We start from the raw sequence: 20,127 nt of genomic DNA, 5'->3' as shown, positions 1-20,127 counted from the left end.
CAAACATGCCAAAAACTACCAGATGCGTCCACAAACGCGCTTTAAGCCATCCCCCCCCCGGTGGCGAATTGCAAATCAAGAGCTGCCCCACGGCGAGAGAACGAGTGGCGAGTGCCCCCCCTCGACGTCTATATAATACGAGCCAAACGTCCCCCCGTTCTTCTTTTTCCCACTCCCCCTCACTTCCATTTCCTCTCTCTCCCGGTTTATAGCACCACCACTACCACCACCACTACCACCCCCACCCACACCACCACCCCCCCACAATGTTCTCCTTCCCTTCCTCCCTCTCCGTCGTCAAGGTCGCCAAGTTCAACAAGGCCTCCTTCAAGATCATCACCTCCTCCTCCCCTTCCTCCCCTCCTCCTCCCCCCAGCAAGTGCAACGGCCACCCCTGTGAGTTTGACGGCTTCGTGTTCATCGACCGTCCCTTCCCCGTCCGTAGCCTTCCCCCTTCCCTCTTCCCCTCCCCCAAGACTGTCGCCTGGGCCGACCCCCAGTCGACTCTCTTTGCGGCCAAGAAGGTCGTCACTCGCGGTGCTGTCCGCCCCAACAAGGATGTGAGCTTCTGCTCTAAGCAGGAGCTCCGCTCTATCCTCAAGGGTAACGGCGGCCCCTACGGTGGCGGCTTTTTTGAAGCCTGCCTGGAGGACTCCCTTCCTGCTGCGTTCGTGTCCAACCTGGACATGCTCGTGCGCGAGACTGGTGTCCTCAACGCGCTCGACGCGGCGGCGGTTCTCAGCGGTATTGCCGAGGGCGTGATGTTCCTGCACCAGCAGGGATTCAAGCGTTCCGAGGTCAAGCCCGAGAACATCTGGCTGCCCGGCCGCCAGTTTGGTTCTGCCAAGCTGGTTGACTTTGACGGTCCCGTGTCCATGGGCCCTGGCTTCAACCGCTACGGCACCATTTGGTTCGGTGAGCCCGAGTCGCTGGACGGCGCAGTCGGCCGCTGCGAGACCAACGACTGGCACGCCCTTGGCATGTCGGTCCTCTGGGCTTGCTTCTCGGACTGCAAGGCGAGCCGCCTCAAGGTGGACGCAGTCCGAGCTCGCGTGTTCGAGCGTGGCATCTACCCCGGTGAGATGTTTGTCAGCGTGAGGAACTGTGCGCGTTCAAGGGCTCTTGGCCAGGGTTTGATGTTCACCCTGAGCCAGTTGACCCGCGTCGTGCAACGGGACACCGACGCGGTCCTTCTCAAGGAGGTGCGTTTGCCCACGCTTCGCCCCCTGCCTCCTAGCGACTCGCCTCGCACCGGGTCTCGGGCGGGTCCAGAGAAGGCCAAGGTCGCTGCAAAGCGTTGCAGCATTGTGCTCGCGAGTGTGGTGGCCGAGGTTGGAGGACTGTCGCTGGCCAAGGCAAGCATTGCCGAGGTGACCGACGCCGCCTGCGCCGACAGGCTGGTCGAGGAGGAGTCGGTGCTCTCGAGCACCGACGATGACAACTCGACCGCTGCTAGCGACGACGACTTCTCGGTTATCGAGGAGCCCCGAGTCGCCAAGCAGCACGGCAAGAAGCTGACTGGCATGGCTGCTGCTTGGAAGCGCAGCCTCAGGAAGCTTTGTCGACGCCGTGGTCTCTAGGCGAGACATACACAGGTTTGAGGAACCTGTGTGCTTTTTCGTCGCTCGTCATGGCTGGTTCAAGTTGACAAGTATCGCGAATGGCCTGTAGGCGTCTCGTGGTAGCATCAGTGAGTACTTTGGTCAAATTCTGGGTTCGGGTTAGGATCGTGGGAAAGGAGGCGAGTGAGCTGGTCGGTATTTGAAGCATCCTGGGTGGGACGGTGACTGCTGGGGTACTTTCGACGGTTGGTGGTGGTCGTCACAGACCAGTTGGCTCTGTGGTGGTTTGGGAATGGTCTGGCATGGCACTCGTAACCGGCTGGGTAATGGCCTGCCCGAGGGTATGGAGTTTGTCACCTGGGCTGGAACCTTACATCGCAACCGACAGCCCTAGCTGCGCGACAAGTCTCCATGTTGCTGGGCATTAGACGTTAGCTGGTCTAATGCCCGGGAGCATCGGGGAAGGCACAAAGTACTTTCGGTGGAAGCTGTAGCGCTACCCATGTCCAGGGCTATCAATCATTCAGGACTCCGTGTGTCTGTCTGGCCCGACGTCCTCACTCAGTCTCGCCGGCTTCCAGTTCGTTTTGGAAGTCGGAGAATGGGCTCTTCGGAGTCGCTATGGGACCTAGGGGGAAAGATCCTACCCGTTTAGACCAAAGTGCTTCCGTATGCAGGCGGCTGGGAACAGTTTCCTCTCTTGTCCACCATGCTTTTTCCCACTGGGTTTTGCAGGATGGGAGAGGTTTTTACCCGACCAGTTGTGTTAGTGAGAGTGTCACAACACAAAAAGCGTTGTAGTATATAGCCTTCCCCCTCCCCCCCTCCCCCTCCCCCTCCCCCTCCCCCTCCCCCTCCCCTTCCCTGTCTCGTTCTCGTTCCCCGTCTCCTGCCCTTAATCCTTTACTCCTCCCCCATCCTTAATACGTTTCCGTTCCGGTCTCGTTACAGCCTTATAATATGCATTTGCATGCCCGAGGTGACAGTAGTTGAGCTGCAGTTGCACGTTCCTGGTGGATAACTGAAAAGCAACGACGATCGATGAATTGAGTAGCCGCGGCGAAAAGAATTCGTCCACTGAAAAATGAACGAAAACCCAATTAATTCCGCCAGGCACCACAACAGCCGGGTTCGAAATGCCCCCGCTGTCGCACATGGGCTGCATGGTCCTACACAATGGGCGAGAAGCGTATGGGGAAACCCATGCACTGGCGCACGCACTGGCGTAGGCAGCATCTCAAGCATGATGCTGGACACCTCCATCGCCACCCAAGCGCACCGATGACTCGGCGTGATGGCGACTAGCTGCACCGGCAGCGTTGCTCCCCTGGTGGGCCGCACGGAATCGGCCACGTCCCAGTCCAACCAAGTCATTTAATCAAGAGACATCAACAGCTGACCAAGCGGCGTTGATCGCCAGCATACAAGCTTCCAAGCACCCTTGTGGGCGTCCAGGTTGCTGGCTTCCTGTGCAACTCCGTCATTTTGCTCCTGGGGGCGCTCAAACCAGACCGAACGACCCACACAGCGGTTGCTGGTGGCGGCGCTAGGGGGGAGGCTCTCGGATCTCGGAGTGGCAACTACTGTACTGGTGAAAAGCGTTCAAGCAACACAGCTTACCCTTATGCATTAGTCTGATGCATGGCAGGCAGTGATGCAATACCCAGTCCAAGAGTACATTGTATCAGCGCAGCACCAGGACCAATGCAGGCTGCGGTGGCGAGAAGAAGGGGCGGCAGGTTTTAAATGTCGCTGCACGCCTCACCCATATGTCCCTGTTGCCTCAGGTCTGAAATTCACAGCTACGCTTCTTGAATCTCCTTATTCAGTACCTGAACCTTTTTGGGTACGATCAATAATGGGCTGTACTGCAGTGATGCAAAGCGGCAAAGGGGGTTGACACACATCGTGGTCTCACATTGTGACAGCAGGGGTGAGGCAGTGGCGTCGTCTCTCGGCTGCGGGCCAAGCCCCGCAATGTGGGCTTCAGATGTGAGCTGCAGAATATGAAAGGGGCACAGGCATCCATGCATTGATGTAACGTGTCTATCGCTCTATCCCCGTGACCTCGAGGAAGCTGCGAGTCCCAGGACGCCCACGATACAAGCTGATGGACCGCGATCGGAGACTTTCATTGTTCTCCGACAACCGAAGGGGACGGAGATCGAGTGGCTGATTGTCACAACACCCCGCACGTTTGGAACAATAAACCCATCACTTTGAACCTGTGCATCGCAAGACTTGATTGATGGATTGCTCGAGGTTGAAATGCATGCCCATCAATGTCGACTGGTCACTTTTCCCATCCATCTCGCGCATCTCGTTCGACCTTCATCACCACAAACTCACCGAAGATGGCCATACCATCACCAACCTTGAGCACCTGGCAGGATGACCTTTCCCCGTTGGCTCCCAGCTTGAGATCACCCGTCTACTCCTTGACATCTCCGGTCCATAGCATCCTCTCCCCTCCCCGAGTCCTGGCCACCCCCGACTGGGCTAGACGAACAGTTCCCAACGCAGCACCCTTCCATCACGCGCTCGGAGCCCACTACGCCAACAGTTTGGAGGGATGGGCCTACTCGAGGCCTCCACTTGCATCCCCACCTCGTCCACTTCCCCATATCAAGAGTCTCCCTCGCTTCACACCACCCATGCGCCATGCTCGTATCGGTGGGATCTACTCGGAACATCCTCGCTTCGACGACCGTGTCCACCACTTTACACGCCAAGTCTACGACGTCAGCGACAACGTCCAGTCCATTCACATCCAGTCCCGGATCGACTACCAGTTTTCCGAAGCCGCCGGGCGCGTCCTCGACGATGTGTACGAGTACGGCAAGGTGCGCACGGAAGAAAGCATTCTCGAGGCCGAGCGCGAGTTTACCACGCGGCTCCAGTCGCACTCCAAGCATGTGGTGGACGGCGGGATGAACGAGCACGCCCAGAGGCTCAGCCAAAGGCGCGAAGCGATGTTCAGCAGTGACCTGGCGTTGATCTCCTCCTCTCTTGACAGGGCCACCAGGGAGGTTCGCGCGTGCGAGCGTCGGATCCAGATTGGCCGCGAGACCCTCGAGGTCGAGTACAACCGCAGCCACGACCGCCGGCCGTCCCCACCTCTCTACCAGATCCTCACCAGCCGCATCAATGGGCTGTACGACATCTTCCGCCGCATCGAGGATATTGGTCCCCGCCACAACGACGACCACGCTGCTCCCCACATCCCGTCACCGGTAGCCCCTGCTGGCCAAGCGTACCCGACCAGCCACCGTCTTCCCAGACTCAGTGATCTCACTGGGTCAAGCAAGTGTACACTTCCCATTCCTCTCCCCTCGTACAGTGTTATTCCCGCCGCCCGCGCAAACGATATCCCTTACACTGCACTCGGGTACTGGCAGCCGGCTCTCACCCCGCCTCTCGGCAAGGTGCTTCCTGCTCCCGAACGAGCATGGCACCCGGCGCCTGTTGAGCCCGGTGCCGCAATGCCCCAGTCTCATGAGGACCATGATGCCCGCGGTCGCGCGACGAGGGTCGGTGGTCGCCCCAACCCTGCCACAATCGCCGTTGCCGTCTCTGCTCGGCTTCAATTCAACTCTCCATACCAGCAGCCCAAACCCGAGCGGACTCCTCTCCAGCCAGGCTTCACCAAAGACGTCATTCTCGAGCGCCGGCCCTACGAGCAGCACCAGCGCGACTTTACGCTTGCGCCGGCGCCAGTCAACCCGCGCTGGCGCAGCACGACCAACACGCCGCAGCGCCGTCCTCGCCGTCTCTCGGATGGGACGTGTGCATCTGAGGAGCCTGGCGAGCGGACGGTGCAGTTCAACAGTGGCGCTTTCCCGACCAGGCAGCTGTACTTTCCTATGCTCGATGAGGACGATGAGGCGCCCGTGCAGGGAAACGGCGAGGCCATGAGGCACATGTGAGCTGGACAGAGCCCAGATCATCAGCTGACGAGACAGCATTGACGCCAGCCGCCGGCGTGACCAGTTGGACGGATACGTGGGCGCGGTGGGGGTCAACGTCCTCCCATCGCCCTCTCGATCACCGTCCGCACCGAGCAGTATTGGCAGCCGTCGCCAGTCTGTGTCGCTGCAGCGTCACGACGGCCGCCTGGGACCATACTCTCATCCTCCTCTGGCGATGACGTCCTTGAACTCGGACGACGAGCAGTGAGTACTAGGCTGTGGATCAGGGGTCAGTTGGTTGGGTCAGTACTGATACCCAGGTCACCCAAGCTCAAGCGTGCGCGGGACGAATCCGTCGAGATCGATGGACTGGTCCCTGCTCTCCCGCCCAAGAAGGTGGCCAAGGCCACCAGGGCTTGGCAGAGGCACCCAAGGAGGTCCAGCTCGCCGTTAGCGCTTGTCAAGGTCGAGACACCCGACACGCCGTAGTCTCCCGCTTCTTGTCACCTCCCCTGTATCATACCTAGTCCCACTCCTGTGTCCTCACCTCACACCCAACACCGTTTGTAGATGGACGCGTGCTGCGGCCGCTTGTGCGCTGGATGGTCACTGCGCTGGTCGAAGCGATCAGTCAACGGTGCACGCAGCTGCAGCACAGGCCAATTGTATTCGTGATTGCGTGCCATCGTTATAGATCTATGCAGACGTGCCATACCATACTGGCAGGCTACTCCACTGTTCCTGGTGGGTCAGCAAGGGCAGCTTCAGGCTACCCACAAGTGTCGTCCTTCACTCGTCGTCCGACTCCTCCTCGCTATCCTCCTCCTCGCTGTCGCTCTCGTCCGCGACGTGATGCCTCCTGTTGGGGTTCTCGGGGAGCGCGTCCTCGTCCTCGTCGGCGGCGGCGGTCTGTGTCTCGGCCTCGACGTCAAACGCCTTGGGCCTGAGGAGTCAGCTCGAAGACAACGACAAGGAGCTCACCACTCGCCAGCCTTCCTGAAGGTCTTGATCTCAGGACCCGAGATGACATGGGTGATCTCGCCTGCGAGGCGACCGTCGGTCTCCTCAAAGAGCTCGACAAAGGCGAACATGCCTGGAGAGTCAGCGTGGGGTCAAGCGACGAGCGAAGGAAGTTCGAGTCCAGGACAGGCCACGGGCTGGACGGTTGTGTGGCTGAAGAGCGGAGTACCTCAGCTCCATAGAGACCGTCGTGAGAATATACCCTGCCTTCTATATCTTTTCTCGCTGCTCCCTCCCTCATAAGACTCAGCAGACAAACTCACCACGTGCGGCAAAGGTCTGGCGGCGAATCCTGCTCGGCAGCTCGACGAGACGCTCGACACCTTCGGGATCCGTGCAGACAAAGTTGCCGGAACCCATCGGAGGGCCGAGCCTGACCACGACGTGGCCCTCGGGCAAGGTGGAGGGGGTGTAAGGAGCGTCTTGAGCTTGAACGCGAGGCATGATGGTGAGGGAAAATTGAAGTCGTGAACGAGATGGATGGCCTCCACTTTGCGAGATGGATATCAGCGGCAAGGTCACGTGACTTTTGTTGGCTCCTCGAGAGGGGCCCCGCTGCAACAACAAAGAAGTCCAGTCACCGATCCATCCATCCACCTTTGTCCTTCCTCTCAACCACCCATTCCACCCACCAGCATTGGCCACTGGGGCCCTGCCTCTTATGGTATCCTTTGACCATTTCACGACGTTTGGCACCGACCTCGAGCAAAAGCTCGCGGCCGACGACGCCGGCCACCTCAACGACGACACCGACGAGGAAGCAGAGTTCGAACAGCGGATCAAGCAAGAGAAGCTCAGCAGTCACAGCAAGAAGCAGTCCGAAGCGCCTGCCACCTCACGTTCAGGAAACGAGGTCCTTGTTGAAGAGTCCATCTCGCACTCGGCCATGCCTGCACCTGCGTTCTCTCCCCAGCCCGTCGGCCAAGACTTCGCCGATCCTAGCTTCGTCCAAGGTGATGATGCTGTCGAGCCCGCCACCCGCCTTCCTTCGGTTCCCCTCCCCCTTACCTACTCTCACGCCCCGACTGCAAGCACCACGCGTCACGGAGATACCCCTTCTCGTACCCTCAACATGACCCTCGTCTTTGGACCCACTGTATCGACACCCAACAATCGTCCACCTCTCCCTGGCCCTCCTTCTGCGGCGACTCGCTCTGTCGCGGGAACGCACACGTTTGACAGTCCCATCAACGTGGACACCCCCATACAGACTCCTGGGAGTGTCGGTCAAGGTCGCCGTGACGACCCAACTACACCCATCGCTCTCGGTAAAGACGTCTCCGCCAGGTTCAAGGGGAAGGACCTTCAGAACCTCTCCAAGCTCCGCCTGGCCTTCACGATCCCCGCAGGCGCCGACGTTGCCGCAGGCGTTGCGGGAAGTTCTCGTGGAGGTGCTTCTCGTGGGCGTGGGCGTGGGCGTGGTCGCGGTGTGACGACGACCGTGCGCCCCCCGTCGACCCGTGGTGTGTTTGGCTCGGATCTGTTCAAGGACTCGCGCTTCTGCCTCGCTGTGGAGCCTGGTGCCGTATCCAAGCAGCACACTCGCTGTGAAGCGGTGAGTTGAATCTTTGCGGGATCTCAACTGACTTGCAGATTACCAAGCGTGGTGGTGCCGTCGTCTTCCAGCCCGACACCGCCATTACGCACGTCGTATTTGACGGCAACTCTGAAAAGAACCTCAGGGACCACCTTGGCATCGAGACGCTCTCTGCGCTCCCCGAGGGTACAGTCTGCGTCAAGTACACCTGGGTGGAGAAGTGCATCAAGGAGGTGAGCTTCATCGATCTGATCACTCAAGCTGACTCGGCAGTTGAAATTGATCGACACGAAGCAGTTCCTCAGCTTCCCTCCCACCACTTTGACCAGGCCTCCCACTCGCGCCCGCATGGCAGACATCACGCACCAGTTACGCCAGGCCGCGCGAAGCGGCTAGTAAGTTAACGACCTACAGCACCTTTGCTGACATTACAGCAAGCGCCGCAGTCCTGCCTCATCCGATGATTCCGAGACCGATTCGCCCGAACGCCCCGCCCCAGGTCTTCGCGATCAACGCCGCATTGAATACCTCGCCAACCAGGATCCTCGGTGGAGCAATAACGCAGTCCCTTCCGACCCACTCGCCGCTGCTGCGACTCGCCACGAGCTCCCCAAGGGTCCTGGTTGGGTCCAGCCTGCTCCTGAATACCGCGACGACCTTGACAAGATCATTTCCGGCTTCAAGGAGAAGACGATCGCTGACGACTACGATGTACGTTTTCGGATGACAGACATTGTGGCACTGACCCTCAGAGTGATGATTCACACCAGGAGTCTGATGAAGAGTCTCAGGAGGTGAGCTTCCTGGTTTCTGGTGCCGAGCTTAGCTGACGGAAGCGCAACCCCAACCCCATGGCGGACCGCTTCAAGTGTGGCCAGAAGCACACTGGAAATGTCAATGAGGGACCCAACGAGTGGCTTGCCAAGAAGTTTGACGAGCTGTTCCACATATACGAAGGCCAGGTCGGCAAGAACGACTTTGCAAAGCGCGGCTATCAGCGTGGTGAGTCACGGTCTATGATTGTGTGCGTCCCTTACTGACCTCCGCAGCTGCTGGCATCCTACGACGTGAGGTGACCTGCCAGTGAAGTGCTAACACATTAGGCACCACCTACCCTATCAAGAGTGGCGCGCAGGCCATGACTCTCAAGTTCATCGGTCAAAGTCTCGCTGACAGAGTAGGTTGATGCAACGTTTTGGAAGCTCACCCGTGCAGATCGACGAGTTCATCTCTGGTGAGCCAGGCCGCCTCCACTACGAGGACACCAACGAGGCCCGCGCCATCTCCACCTTCAAGGACTGCTACGGCATTGGCCCCAAGCAGGCATACCGTCTGGTCGAGCGCGGTGCTCGCACCCTCGATGATCTCAAGACCAAGGACTTTGGCCTCACCGATGGCCAGAAGGTGAGCTGGGAATCCTCTCGCGCAGCTAACCCCAGATTGGCCTTGACCTGTATGATGAGCTTGTCCAACGCATCCCTCGCGAAGAGTGCCGCCAGATCTTCGACAAAATCCGTACTGCCGCGCTCGCCATTGAGCCCAAGCTCTGGATCGAGATCATGGGTAGCTACCGCCGTGGCCAGCCTCACTCTGGTGACGTCGACATTCTCATCACGCGCGACACTTCCGATGGCCTCACCCATGTTGGCGTCCTCAAGCGCCTTGTGCGCACTCTGTGTGAACAGGGCTTTATTACCCACCACGTGAGCTTGGCCTTCCACACCCGGTAAGCTAACATCATTAGCTGAGTGAACCCCATGACTGGGATGAACTCGAGGCCAAGTGGATGGGTGTTGGCCGGATGAGCATCAACGGCATTCACCGTCGCATCGACATTCTCTGCATCCCCTATGAGAACTGGGGCGCGGCTCTCCTCTACTTTACCGGCAACGATGTGGTGAGTGTTGAGTTGATTGTGGACGGTCGTGCCCTCCAGCTCACGCTTCAGTTCAATCGCAGTATGCGCCTCTACGCGCGCAAGAAGGGATACTCGCTCAACCAGCGCGGTCTCTACAAGGGTGTCATCCGCGACCGCACCGGCCAGAAGACCACCGAAGGTAAGCTTGGAGCTTGTCTCTCTAGCTGACAGCAGGCGTGATGGTCGCGTCCCGCACCGAGCACGAGATTTTCGACCTGCTCGGTATCCGCTGGCGTCCTCCCGAGGAGCGCCGTCCATGAAATGTCCAAATGTAGCAACAATAGTGCATGATCGAAACACGACGATGAGGGATCGCTTTCCCCTCTCTTTCTCACCCACCCCCAAGCCATGCTGTAGAATACTCTTGTCGGGCCTGTGCCTACGTACCATGCATGTACCCTGTGAACCTGTGCCTCTGCCCAGTCGATGTCACAATTGCCTTCGGCACTGACTCACAACATTCATTTGATTTCACGCGTGTATCTAGATTTCTACAACCCCTGGACGTCCTCAGATGAGGGCCCACGCCAGCCTCGTGCGCTGGTTCCAACCACCTTCCCACGCGCTCCCATCTGGGTCCTCATCCGACACGGCCTTTCCTTCCCAGCGATCAAGGACACGCTGGAACCACGCCAACTTGGGCCCGTAGCGCGCGTCATTGTCCGACTCGCAGTCGAGCTGTCCAGGCTGGACGCTGCGGGCGAATTCGACGAGCCCGTTCAGAGTCGCGATGATGGCCGGAGGAGGCGGGTTCGCGCCACCACCTGCCACGGCGGCGATCTCGAAGAGGGACTCGAGGGCGAAGAGGGTGTAGTGGCGGGGTTTGGTGCGCTTGAGTTCTTCGTCGAGGACTTGGGCAGGCGTGAGAGCGGCGTATGACGACATGACTTGGGCAGCGTACTCGGCTGCACGGGCTGGGTCGAGCGCGCCGAGGTGGGAGGCGTACTGAGGAGAGAGTTAGAATTGACAACAAGCACCGCCGCGTAACTCACGATGGCGTGGTACCACATGGTAATGTTGTTGCCACTCGCACGGGCGGCGGCGCCCTGTTCGCTGGTCTCCATCCACTGGACCTGCTGCTGGATCCAGGCCTTGACGCCATCCACAACGGGAGAGGGTGGGAGGAGAGGCAGAGCCTGGGACACAAGGATGAGGTAGCGGGTCTGTACCGACCGTCAGCTAAACGGGCCATACTGCTGTTCCCAAACTGAGCCACGTACAGCAACGACGAAGGTCTTGTCTCCCTTCATAGGGCAGTCACCCATGTTGACCTGCGCGTACTTGACTTCGGGGTTCATCTTGGTCTCGGGGTCGAGGAAGAAGACCTTGAGCAACGTGTCTGCGGTCGCGGCGTACGCCGGGTCGACATTCTTGGCTCCTGCAGCAAGGGCTGCGACGGCGAGGGCCATGCCTTGCAGCTGCTTCTGGCACTGAGGCTTGTCGCACACTGCCGACAGGGTCAGCGGACGAGATACTGGCTGAGCTTCTTGCTATCCGCATACGGTGGCCACTTACTTGGGTTCCGCTGCCCATCGCGACGTTCTGCCGTTAGCGACCAGGTGAGACAGGCGTGCTACAGCTGGTGAAACTCACCCCAACATCCAGGCTGCGCCTCCCAAAAGTACGGCTTGAGGGCGAAGAACTCGTTCTTGTCAATGGGACACGGAAGTGGCGAGCGAGTGATGCTGAAATCTCCATCCTTGATGGCCTTGTCGCACACCTGCTTGAGGAGCTTCTTGGCACGATCAGTCGGGCCAGAGAATGCCGACGGCGCCGGCACGAGGGGTAGGTCTGGATACTTGGGCGCTGTGGGGGGCATGGTGGATGGATCGGGACGGAGAACGAAGAGGACGAGAAAAAGAACAGCAAGTGAGAGCGAGACGAGACGTCGACGAGGCGTTGTGAGATGGGTGTATAGCCGGCTTTGACGGGGTGGCTGTCTTGGCGTTCGGTGGGGCTGCGTTATGAGGCGTCAGCGGCCGCGGTACAGCGAGATGGCATCCTTACACATACGAGATTTTGGGGCGTGGGATACTCTGCGATGCACAGCAGATGAGTAAGAGTGACACAAGAGAATGGGTGTGAGAAATGGGCAACACCCGAAACACACACGCTGCAACAACGACACTTCGCAGCCAAAAACGCGGCAACCGATCGACGTCGCAACGACGTCATTGATCGACGGAGCTCTGGTCGGAAGCAGACACGGAAATTCAAGCACACCATTAGCGACGGGACTAAATTTAAATTAACCCCGTCACCTAATGCGTCCCCACGTCCTTTGTTTGGTTCCAACGCCAACTCGTCTTGGTTTTGCTCCATCCACCACCTCTTCTCATTCCATGGCAGGCCAACAGGTTCTCCACGCTGTCGCCCCTCCGCCACCTCCATCAGACTTAATTGCTTCTGCGCTCTCAATACCGCTGTCCCAGGTTGGCGCGGAGCATGTAGGCAGGAAGCTGCGACTCTTGGTGCAGTGAGTTGGGTGAACACTGTCCCAACCAACCCTCGCTCGGCAGCATGGCTGACTTTCAGAATTCTCGACATTGACAACAGCGCGTCGCATATCCTGGTCACTGGTGCGGGACATGGCGCAAGACCGACCATCCTGATGGAGCTCTCCGTCGCCCTCCTCGGTCACTCACCCGGTGTGCTCGATGTCTCACACGCGAGAGCAGGGTACGCTGCGTCGACGACCAGCTTGCCTACTCGTCCTACCCCATCAACAGCAGTGTCGTCTACGGGTACGCATCCATCACTCCCTCCAGGACCAACTGTCCCAAGACAGCGCCTCGTCCTCGCGCGCGGTGAGTGGATCACCGTGGTTGGCTGGCTCGAGCCCAGCGCTCTAGCAGACGTGGTACGTGCATTCTGATGACGGATGTGCGAGACCGCCTGACAGACACTCAGGTCGTACCACCACCAGGCTTTCTCCAACCACCACGCTGTGTTCTCGAGGCAATATTCATCGCCCCTGCGCGCGAACCTCCCGTCGGTGCCATCTTCCGCGGCGAGATCCCATTTTAGCACCCCCGTCTTCGACCTTTGATCTCGTCATCCGCCCCCCCAGCAACAGCAGTCGATACTCGCGTCTGTCCCTGTTCTTGCCTATTGCAGTGGCCCCTTCCATGTTGCTTACGCCAGCTGGACTTTACCGAGTGCGTGGAGTTACCCCTTCTCACGACTGCCACCGGTGGGAGCGACGCAGCCTTGCCCACACCACCCCGTCAAGCCGCAGAACATGCTTCCAGCTGTTAGACCTCGTAGATCACATTGACATGAAGCAGCACACTTTTTACATCCCAAACTGATACATACACCCACTGACCGGCCTCTATCTTACGCCTCCATGCGCGGTCGCGTGGGTCTGACCTGACTGATTAAAACGGAAACGTGAATTGACATGGGCCTTAGACGGTCTTGGGTGGCGCGAGAAGACTGGGGCTCTCATCGACGAGCTCGAGACGCTCCTGGATGAACTCGATGAGCGGGGCAATGGCGTTGTCCCATCCGGGAGAGTTGGCGCCCTGTGTCATGTCAGCTGAGGTCATGTTGCTGTCCAACTGGTCGACTTACGGTGCAAGTGAAGTCAAAGCAGTGGTCCGCGTCAGGCACATACACCTCCTTGACCACGACGCCGACGTTGCGCAGAGCTTTGGCGAAGCGCGCGCTCTGGTCGACGGGGACGGTCCGGTCCTCGACACCGTGCAGGATGACAGTCGCGGGGAAGTGCTCGTCGACCTTGGTGATCGGGCTGGCGCGCGTCGCGGCAACACGCCACGTATCGTTGTCTGGATGCTTTTCGCGGCGCGTGAGGACGCGCATGATGCGGCCCGTGGCTGCCACATGGACCTTGACGTCGGCTGCGATACCCTGCGGGTCTGTCCAGCCAAGCATCTCCTTGACGCGCGAGTAGACGGCCGTGACGGCACCCTGGGCGTCTGGGTCGTCATTTCCGGGGAGGGCAGTGAGCGCAGTGCTTGCGTCACGACCGGCGATGGCGTGTTCGAGCTGGCCCTCGCTGTAGCGTCCAGACACGGATCCCGGGTCGTAGCCGGGACCAGTAAACTTTGGGTCAAAGTGGGTGTCGGCAAAGTCGACGATGCCATAAGCGTCGAGGACGACACGGGGGCGGGGCGTAAGGAGGCCGTTGAGGATAGCCAACGAACCGCCGGCACTGAGACCGCCGACGATACAGGCATCGATGTTGATGTCGTCGAGGATGGCGGGCAGGTTTGCACGGCACCACGCAACAGCGTCGGCACCGTCCTCTGCCATTTCATCGATTCCCACCGCCGGCGCGAGGCGGTATCCGTAGCTCACGACGTGGGCCCAGGGGAGGAAGGCAGGCAGCACCCAGGGCGCGGGCGCGACGCTGCCGCCCATGAACGCTCCGCCGTGGCTCCACAGCAACCACGGCTTGGGGGCTGGGGGCGCGGGGGTGCAGCTTCCACTACCAGGCTCGTTGTGGGGGGTCTGCAAGCCGCGGAGATCAGTGCTGGACCCGCCGAGGTCGTACGCCGCGGGATCTGAGGGGTCGGCATAGTTGGCATCGTCGATGGCATCGGTTGTAGACCGCCACACGCGCAGGGGGAGCTCGACGCCGTGCTTGGTCGCGTAGACGTGCTCGGTGAAGTGTGGGACCAGGGCGGCGTTGTCCTGCTTGACGGTTGTGGTGGCCGGGACGAACATTGTGAACGCTCTGGCAAGAAGGCAATTGGGGAGAGGGGAGGGCAAGTAATAGGTAGAGCTTGAAGGCTGTTGTTTGAGGCTGGGACTTGAATATCAACGGTGGGGTCTGTGGTCAAGAGTGACAACCAGCCGTGAGATCGATAAAGCAGTGTGTGAGAATGGTGACGGGGCATATCATGGCCGTAGAATTGTGCTCATATGTACAACACCTTGGCGCACGCCGCCGGTTATGGTGTGTCGGGTCATGTCTTGCCGTCGGGCGAGACCGGTCCTCCATTGTCATGAACGCCGCCGAGAGGCTGTGGCTTGGAATTCGGCTATCGGATCGACCCGCATTTTCCATGCCGCCCGCCCATGACCTCACAACAATGGCCCGTTCTTTGCCTTCAGATCCTCAGATTTCCCAGACATGTGCGCAGAACTGGGCTGTGCAGTGTGCGTACCACCGTGCTTGGTGGTCGTTGCCGCTTGGAAACCACTGTGGCTACAGTTCTTGGCTCGAGGCAATCTTTTTGTCCTGGCCACACGCCGGCCTGGGCCAAAGCCTTCCCAAGCCGCAGGCACCGCAGGAAACCTATGTTTTCGACGTCGGTGAGATGGGAATGCTAATGCATGAATGCAACACGATGATCTATGTGTCACCGACGTCAACGATAACTCTACTGGGCCTTGCCCTCCTTGCCCGCCTGGGCACCCTCTGCCTTGGCCGCGCCCTCTGCGGCGGCGCCCTCGGCAGCAGCAGCACCCTCGGCAGCAGCAGCACCCTCGGCAGCGGCAGCACCCTCCGCGGCGGCACCCTCGGAGGTGAGAGCAGAAATCTCGTCGGCGCGCTCGGCCTTGATACGTTCCAATGCGCGGTACACCTTGGACTGAAGGTAGTGGCTGTGGGTGGGGCCCTTCCTCGCCTTCTTGGCTCCACGTGCTGCCGGTGCGGCAGGAGTGGTCGCAGGAGGCTCCTTGGGGGCGGCAGGAGCACCGTTGGCCTTGAAGATGCGCTCATAGTTCTGGGATCGTTAGTCGAAGCACGGCAGGGTGAGGGTATGGCAGGGACAATAACAGAACGCTGATCCCTCCACCGACGAATCGTTGTAGTATATGCCGACCGTCTCGGCAAGCAAACCATTCCGCCGATCTCCGTCCAGAGACGGAAGGGATCGGGCGGGGAATGTTTTCGTCTCTGCAGTCTACCCAGATCACCATGAAGCAGCAACTCACCTCCAGAATCGCCTCCATAGATGCCTCCTTCTTCACGTTCAGAATCAGGTGGGCCTCCTCCAGACTCATAGCCAGCTGGTTGGTGATCTGCGACTTGGACGAGCCGCTGCCAACAGGACGCGCGTCGGGAGCACCCTCGGGCTTGTGGCGGGCGTCTGGGAGCGTCAGCGAGGTCACAGAGCAGTAGGTGAAAGACTGAGGACAGAGAGGAGTAGGAGTGCAGGAATAGCCGAAGTCGGAGGTGCTGCCGAAGTACCAGCTGCTTTGGCGACCGGGCGGGACGCCGCTGCCAGCATGTAGTCCTTGTTGTCCTGCCTCAACGAACGACCACGAGCGGCAATGTGGAACATGGAAGCGGCGGTATTCGTCTCTCGTACCCTCCTCTCTCTCTTGCCCTTGCGTACACCGACTCACTCTTAGCCATCTGCCTCCCTGCGGCGGCGGTCGCCCTGCCGAAGATCCGGACACCGCTGACGACGAGCTCGACAAAGGCTTTTGGTGAAGACTGAGCGTTAGTGGCTGTGTTTACTCTCATTGCCAGCCGCACGGCGCGGCACACTCCTACTGCCGCCGCAGTGATGTTTGACAACAAAGGCCACTCACCATGTTGCTTAGATTTCTAAAGAGGACGGAAAGGGTGGAAGGGAAGAGGGAATAGAGACGGGACCGAGGGGAAAATCGGGGTGCCGAGATAAGTGAGCCGTCCGGGGCTGTCGATGCGTGTGGTATTCGAAGGAGGAGCCGTGCTCACTGCCTGTGTTGGTGTGGAGGATGTGGGTTTAGTGGTTTCTGCTGAAAGTTGGGCGGCGAAAGTCGACCAGTCGAGCCGGGACCTGGCCCCACGCCCAACAGATCTGCCACCACGGACATTTCCGCGGCAATACATGACCATGTGATGTCCACGTGGCAATATTTTAAATGTGTCTTATTTTTATTAACACCGTTTGCTATTGAGGTCCAGCCCGGCTAATCACCTCCACAACAAACCGAGTATGACGCGAGTTGCCCCATCGGTCGAGGCCGTTGTGTGCATGTCTGCCTTTCAGTTCCTTCTCCCACATCTCCTCTTCTCATACTAGTCCAACACCACCCCCACGGTTCACACGCGGCATGCGTGCGGCCACACAGCAGCGCTCGCGCCGCCGCCGCCTCACGTCGGCCCTCTACCATGCCTCGTTCACAGTGTTCCTCCTTCTCTTGGCCGCGCTCCTCGTCGGCTCGGCGTGGGGACTGGGCGAGCAGGCATGGCGCACCGACCACCAAAGGCGATGGAATATGTTCGCCCTTATCGCGGCATACGTTGCACTGGTGAGTAACAGCTCTGGAGAAACGGTACTGTCTGTGTCGGCACACGACTGGCTCTTGATGGTGGCGAGCATCGCATCGCGTGAGGTTGGGGCGGGACAAAAGCCCCTGAGTGTTACGGCCTGGTCCGTGTCCGCTGTTGTGGACAACAACATCAGCGGTGCTCCTTTCTCGCAACAACATCACAGTGCAGCCGGCCGGCAGCACGATTACATTGCAATGCATCTAGCTAACGTACCAGGGTATGATCTCGATCATTCACATGTGGTCGCGTGTCGTCTCGGTCAAGTTGATTCTTCGCACAATGCCAAAGCCCTACATGCCGATCAAGCAAGTTGACTTGCCAAAGGTGAGTCGGAGAGGCTCCACGATTGGAAGCGGAGGGCAATGGGACATGTCTGGCGGACGGACTGGCGGACAGGCTGCCCTCGTGTTTTCGCTGTGCGCAACACCTGACGCAGCGGCCACAGCACGATAACGCACAACGTCAACTGACGCCTTGCAGAAAGTTGCAAACCACATTGCCACAGAGTACTCTCGCACATCCGTCGTGGCGTATATCTCACAGGCGACGGCAGCCGCCCAGGAAGGCTGGGGTCGACTGGGGACCAAGTGGGGCGGCGTGCACTTTCGCACATACATTCTGGGCACTGTACCCGAGATGCGTGAGTCGTTCGCCTGCAAGGCAGTGCGTGGAGGTTAGGGCACATGTGTCCTGTTTTGTGGACTTTTGAAGGGGGGTCGGCAAGCCAGGTCTGCTGAGGGACATCCCGGATCAGCAGTCGACTACCTGGACGTTGTCTCTCTGCCCTCGGCCCAGCATTTCTTCCAACCCCATACTGACTCTCCAGGCGAGATCCTCGCACCCAAATCCAAAGCTCCACCCCTCAACACCACCGCCCTAGTCGATGCCGCCGACGCTCTGGCCGACCCCAACGACAGAGGCAAACCCAACCCATTGCGCATCTTTGTGGCATCGTACGCGTCCATTGTTGACCGAGCGCGTTACGCCCGCGCCGAGCCGACGGAGAGCGATGCAGCGGCCGTGGAGAAGGTGGTGGCCTTTGTGAGGAATTTGGTTGAGGTCAAAAAGCAGCGGCGAGAAAGTAAGCAGTAGGCGTTGGGAATTCAGTCGAGACCTTCGGGAGAGAGTTGGCCGGAGACCTGTTTTGTGACGTGTTGTCAAACCACACATGTAGTTGTAGTTCACTTGTTAAACGAATAATAGATAGAGTGATACATGCGTACAACAGATTATATAGCAAGCGGTCTACACATGTCCAACTGTTGCACCAGCCACGACTAAGAACAACGAATCTGGCTCACTTGGCCTCTTTGTCCTTTTTCGGCGCAGCCTTCTTCTTCTTTGGCGCGTCCTTCTTCTTGGGCTTCTCCTTCTCCTTCTCCTCCTCCTCAGCTTTGGCAGCAGCAGCAGCAGCGGCCGCAGCCGCGCTTGCCTTCTTCTTCTTACTCGGCTTGGGTGGATCCTCGGTAGCGGTATCGGCGGCTGGAGCAGGACGCTTCTTCTTGCTCTTCTTCTTCTCCTCGGTAGCCGGCGCTGCAGCCGCAGCCGCAGCGGTACCGGGGGCTGGAGCGACACTTGCTCCTGCGGCGACAGCTGCAGCGGCGGCGGCGGGGTTGGCAGCGGCAGCAGCGTTACCGTCTGCACCGGCTTGAGGGCCACCAGCACGAGCTCCTGCAGCGCGGGCGGCTGCCTCGGCTTCCTTTTGCTTTGCGTGGGCGGCGAGTCGCTCCTTGAGCCGTAAAATGGACCAGTTGGGCTGGAACGCGCCACCCGAACGTGTACCCGTACCCATGAGCTTGCGCATGGACTCGAACTCGTTGACTTCCTCCTCGCCATTCGTGAGGGCAGGGCGAGTTGTGCCGTCCGCAGCCATGTTGGGTTCTGCCGGCGCCGTAAGCGCGAGTGAGAGCGCGGCGTTGCGGGTCGCAAGAATCGAGGTGCCGAGATATAGAGGCGCAGACGTTGCAGCCTGTGGATGTCAGCTAAGATCCAGTCTCAAAATCAACGTAGCCAACTCACCATAATCCTCGACTCGAGTTCCAGCACACTGTTGTCCTCCCAGTTCTCATGTCGTCGCGCGAGCATGATGTCGATCGTCATCGGTAAGGTCTCGGGTGCAGGGCGCATGACCACCCTGCTCCGAACTTCTGGCACTTTGCGGAAATCTTGTAGTTCCACTACTAGACACCCATCGACAAACGAGACTGGCGGACGAATGTCATACAGGAAAGGGATGAGCGCGGCGGGGATGACCTGCGCGCGAAGCGCCAGGAGGAACGGCTTCATGGGTCCATCGTAGAGAAAGTTGATTTCCTGTGAGCCGAGTGTCAGTAGATTGTCACTTCGACTGGTATCGTCCATGGGTTAGGGCGCGAGGGTTCCAGCAGCAATCGTGGCGGCCGGACAGAGCCGATGGCCAGGTGGAAGACAGCGAGCAAGGCAACCTGCCAGCTGCTAGCTGCAAGCTAGCACCGAGCACAACGCAGAGCTGATCGTGCTTGACCAATGTCTGCCGACCCTTGCCAACGAGCCGCCTCGCCACTCTTGCACATGATTGCGACCTCGGGTATGGACGGAAAAGCCGGGCCGGACTGGAAGGTGACACTCACACTGTTCTCAAAACGCCAGTGGGTGGGGTAAAGCTGGATGCTGAGGGATGGCTCCCACTTGCGGGCTTTTTTGAGGACTGCACGCGCGAAGCGGTGGTAGTTGTACCCGGACGCGCTTGCCATGGTGGTGGATGCGCGCTGTGCCGGGTAGGAGTCGTTGGGTGAGTGATGAAAGAAAGGTGGAATGATGGAGGTCCACCACCCTGTGTGCGCGTTCGGATGGAAAGGGAAGGCGACGGAAGCAAAATGCAATGAACGGCGGCGGCGGGGCGTCTCCGATGACGCTTCGTTGGCCCCGAACAACAACTAGATACCCATCTCTCCACAAACACCATC

General features: G+C 59.4%; 10 protein-coding genes across 10 annotated transcripts; 5 read left to right on the top strand and 5 right to left on the bottom strand.

The window, feature by feature from the left end:
- Nucleotides 1-266: 266 nt before the first annotated feature.
- Nucleotides 267-1,580, top strand: EHS24_008179 (uncharacterized protein; the record flags this gene model as incomplete). The annotated part of the gene is made up of 1 exon (XM_028623501.1): nucleotides 267-1,580. One exon carries the CDS (start codon nucleotides 267-269, stop codon nucleotides 1,578-1,580), a length of 1,314 nt encoding a protein of 437 aa, XP_028476434.1.
- Nucleotides 1,581-3,916: 2,336 nt separating this feature from the next.
- EHS24_008178 (uncharacterized protein) lies at nucleotides 3,917-5,959 on the top strand (the record flags this gene model as incomplete). The annotated part of the gene is made up of 3 exons (XM_028623500.1): nucleotides 3,917-5,484; nucleotides 5,525-5,734; nucleotides 5,791-5,959. The coding sequence occupies 3 exons, from the start codon at nucleotides 3,917-3,919 to the stop codon at nucleotides 5,957-5,959; spliced, it is 1,947 nt and encodes a 648-aa protein (XP_028476433.1).
- A 300-nt stretch (nucleotides 5,960-6,259) lies between these two features.
- EHS24_008177 (uncharacterized protein) lies at nucleotides 6,260-6,934 on the bottom strand (the record flags this gene model as incomplete). Its single annotated transcript, XM_028623499.1, has 3 exons — nucleotides 6,260-6,413; nucleotides 6,452-6,563; nucleotides 6,754-6,934. 3 exons carry the CDS (start codon nucleotides 6,932-6,934, stop codon nucleotides 6,260-6,262), a joined length of 447 nt encoding a protein of 148 aa, XP_028476432.1.
- A 217-nt stretch (nucleotides 6,935-7,151) lies between these two features.
- On the top strand, nucleotides 7,152-10,205 carry EHS24_008176 (uncharacterized protein; the record flags this gene model as incomplete). Its single annotated transcript, XM_028623498.1, has 13 exons — nucleotides 7,152-8,045; nucleotides 8,084-8,260; nucleotides 8,301-8,422; nucleotides 8,462-8,738; nucleotides 8,780-8,821; nucleotides 8,864-9,029; nucleotides 9,077-9,094; nucleotides 9,131-9,204; nucleotides 9,243-9,431; nucleotides 9,467-9,730; nucleotides 9,772-9,924; nucleotides 9,976-10,084; nucleotides 10,120-10,205. 13 exons carry the CDS (start codon nucleotides 7,152-7,154, stop codon nucleotides 10,203-10,205), a joined length of 2,571 nt encoding a protein of 856 aa, XP_028476431.1.
- Nucleotides 10,206-10,455: 250 nt separating this feature from the next.
- EHS24_008175 (uncharacterized protein) lies at nucleotides 10,456-11,764 on the bottom strand (the record flags this gene model as incomplete). The annotated part of the gene is made up of 5 exons (XM_028623497.1): nucleotides 10,456-10,890; nucleotides 10,938-11,108; nucleotides 11,166-11,392; nucleotides 11,461-11,487; nucleotides 11,539-11,764. 5 exons carry the CDS (start codon nucleotides 11,762-11,764, stop codon nucleotides 10,456-10,458), a joined length of 1,086 nt encoding a protein of 361 aa, XP_028476430.1.
- A 445-nt stretch (nucleotides 11,765-12,209) lies between these two features.
- EHS24_008174 (uncharacterized protein) lies at nucleotides 12,210-12,972 on the top strand (the record flags this gene model as incomplete). The annotated part of the gene is made up of 3 exons (XM_028623496.1): nucleotides 12,210-12,421; nucleotides 12,481-12,805; nucleotides 12,856-12,972. The coding sequence occupies 3 exons, from the start codon at nucleotides 12,210-12,212 to the stop codon at nucleotides 12,970-12,972; spliced, it is 654 nt and encodes a 217-aa protein (XP_028476429.1).
- A 383-nt stretch (nucleotides 12,973-13,355) lies between these two features.
- Nucleotides 13,356-14,637, bottom strand: EHS24_008173 (uncharacterized protein; the record flags this gene model as incomplete). The annotated part of the gene is made up of 2 exons (XM_028623495.1): nucleotides 13,356-13,472; nucleotides 13,522-14,637. The coding sequence occupies 2 exons, from the start codon at nucleotides 14,635-14,637 to the stop codon at nucleotides 13,356-13,358; spliced, it is 1,233 nt and encodes a 410-aa protein (XP_028476428.1).
- A 659-nt stretch (nucleotides 14,638-15,296) lies between these two features.
- EHS24_008172 (uncharacterized protein) lies at nucleotides 15,297-16,202 on the bottom strand (the record flags this gene model as incomplete). Its single annotated transcript, XM_028623494.1, has 3 exons — nucleotides 15,297-15,641; nucleotides 15,853-16,007; nucleotides 16,049-16,202. 3 exons carry the CDS (start codon nucleotides 16,200-16,202, stop codon nucleotides 15,297-15,299), a joined length of 654 nt encoding a protein of 217 aa, XP_028476427.1.
- Nucleotides 16,203-16,962: 760 nt separating this feature from the next.
- On the top strand, nucleotides 16,963-18,274 carry EHS24_008171 (uncharacterized protein; the record flags this gene model as incomplete). The annotated part of the gene is made up of 4 exons (XM_028623493.1): nucleotides 16,963-17,160; nucleotides 17,399-17,506; nucleotides 17,663-17,845; nucleotides 17,894-18,274. 4 exons carry the CDS (start codon nucleotides 16,963-16,965, stop codon nucleotides 18,272-18,274), a joined length of 870 nt encoding a protein of 289 aa, XP_028476426.1.
- A 205-nt stretch (nucleotides 18,275-18,479) lies between these two features.
- On the bottom strand, nucleotides 18,480-19,914 carry SPT20 (Transcription factor spt20; the record flags this gene model as incomplete). Its single annotated transcript, XM_028623492.1, has 3 exons — nucleotides 18,480-19,151; nucleotides 19,202-19,495; nucleotides 19,792-19,914. 3 exons carry the CDS (start codon nucleotides 19,912-19,914, stop codon nucleotides 18,480-18,482), a joined length of 1,089 nt encoding a protein of 362 aa, XP_028476425.1.
- Between the last annotated feature and the right edge of the window lie 213 nt (nucleotides 19,915-20,127).

The sequence above is a fragment of the Apiotrichum porosum genome (genome assembly GCF_003942205.1).
Source record: "Apiotrichum porosum strain DSM 27194 chromosome Unknown scaffold_6, whole genome shotgun sequence".
NCBI classification, from domain to species: domain Eukaryota; kingdom Fungi; phylum Basidiomycota; class Tremellomycetes; order Trichosporonales; family Trichosporonaceae; genus Apiotrichum; species Apiotrichum porosum.
Note: the sequence above shows the minus strand (reverse complement) of the source record. Positions and strands in the feature narration are given on the sequence as shown.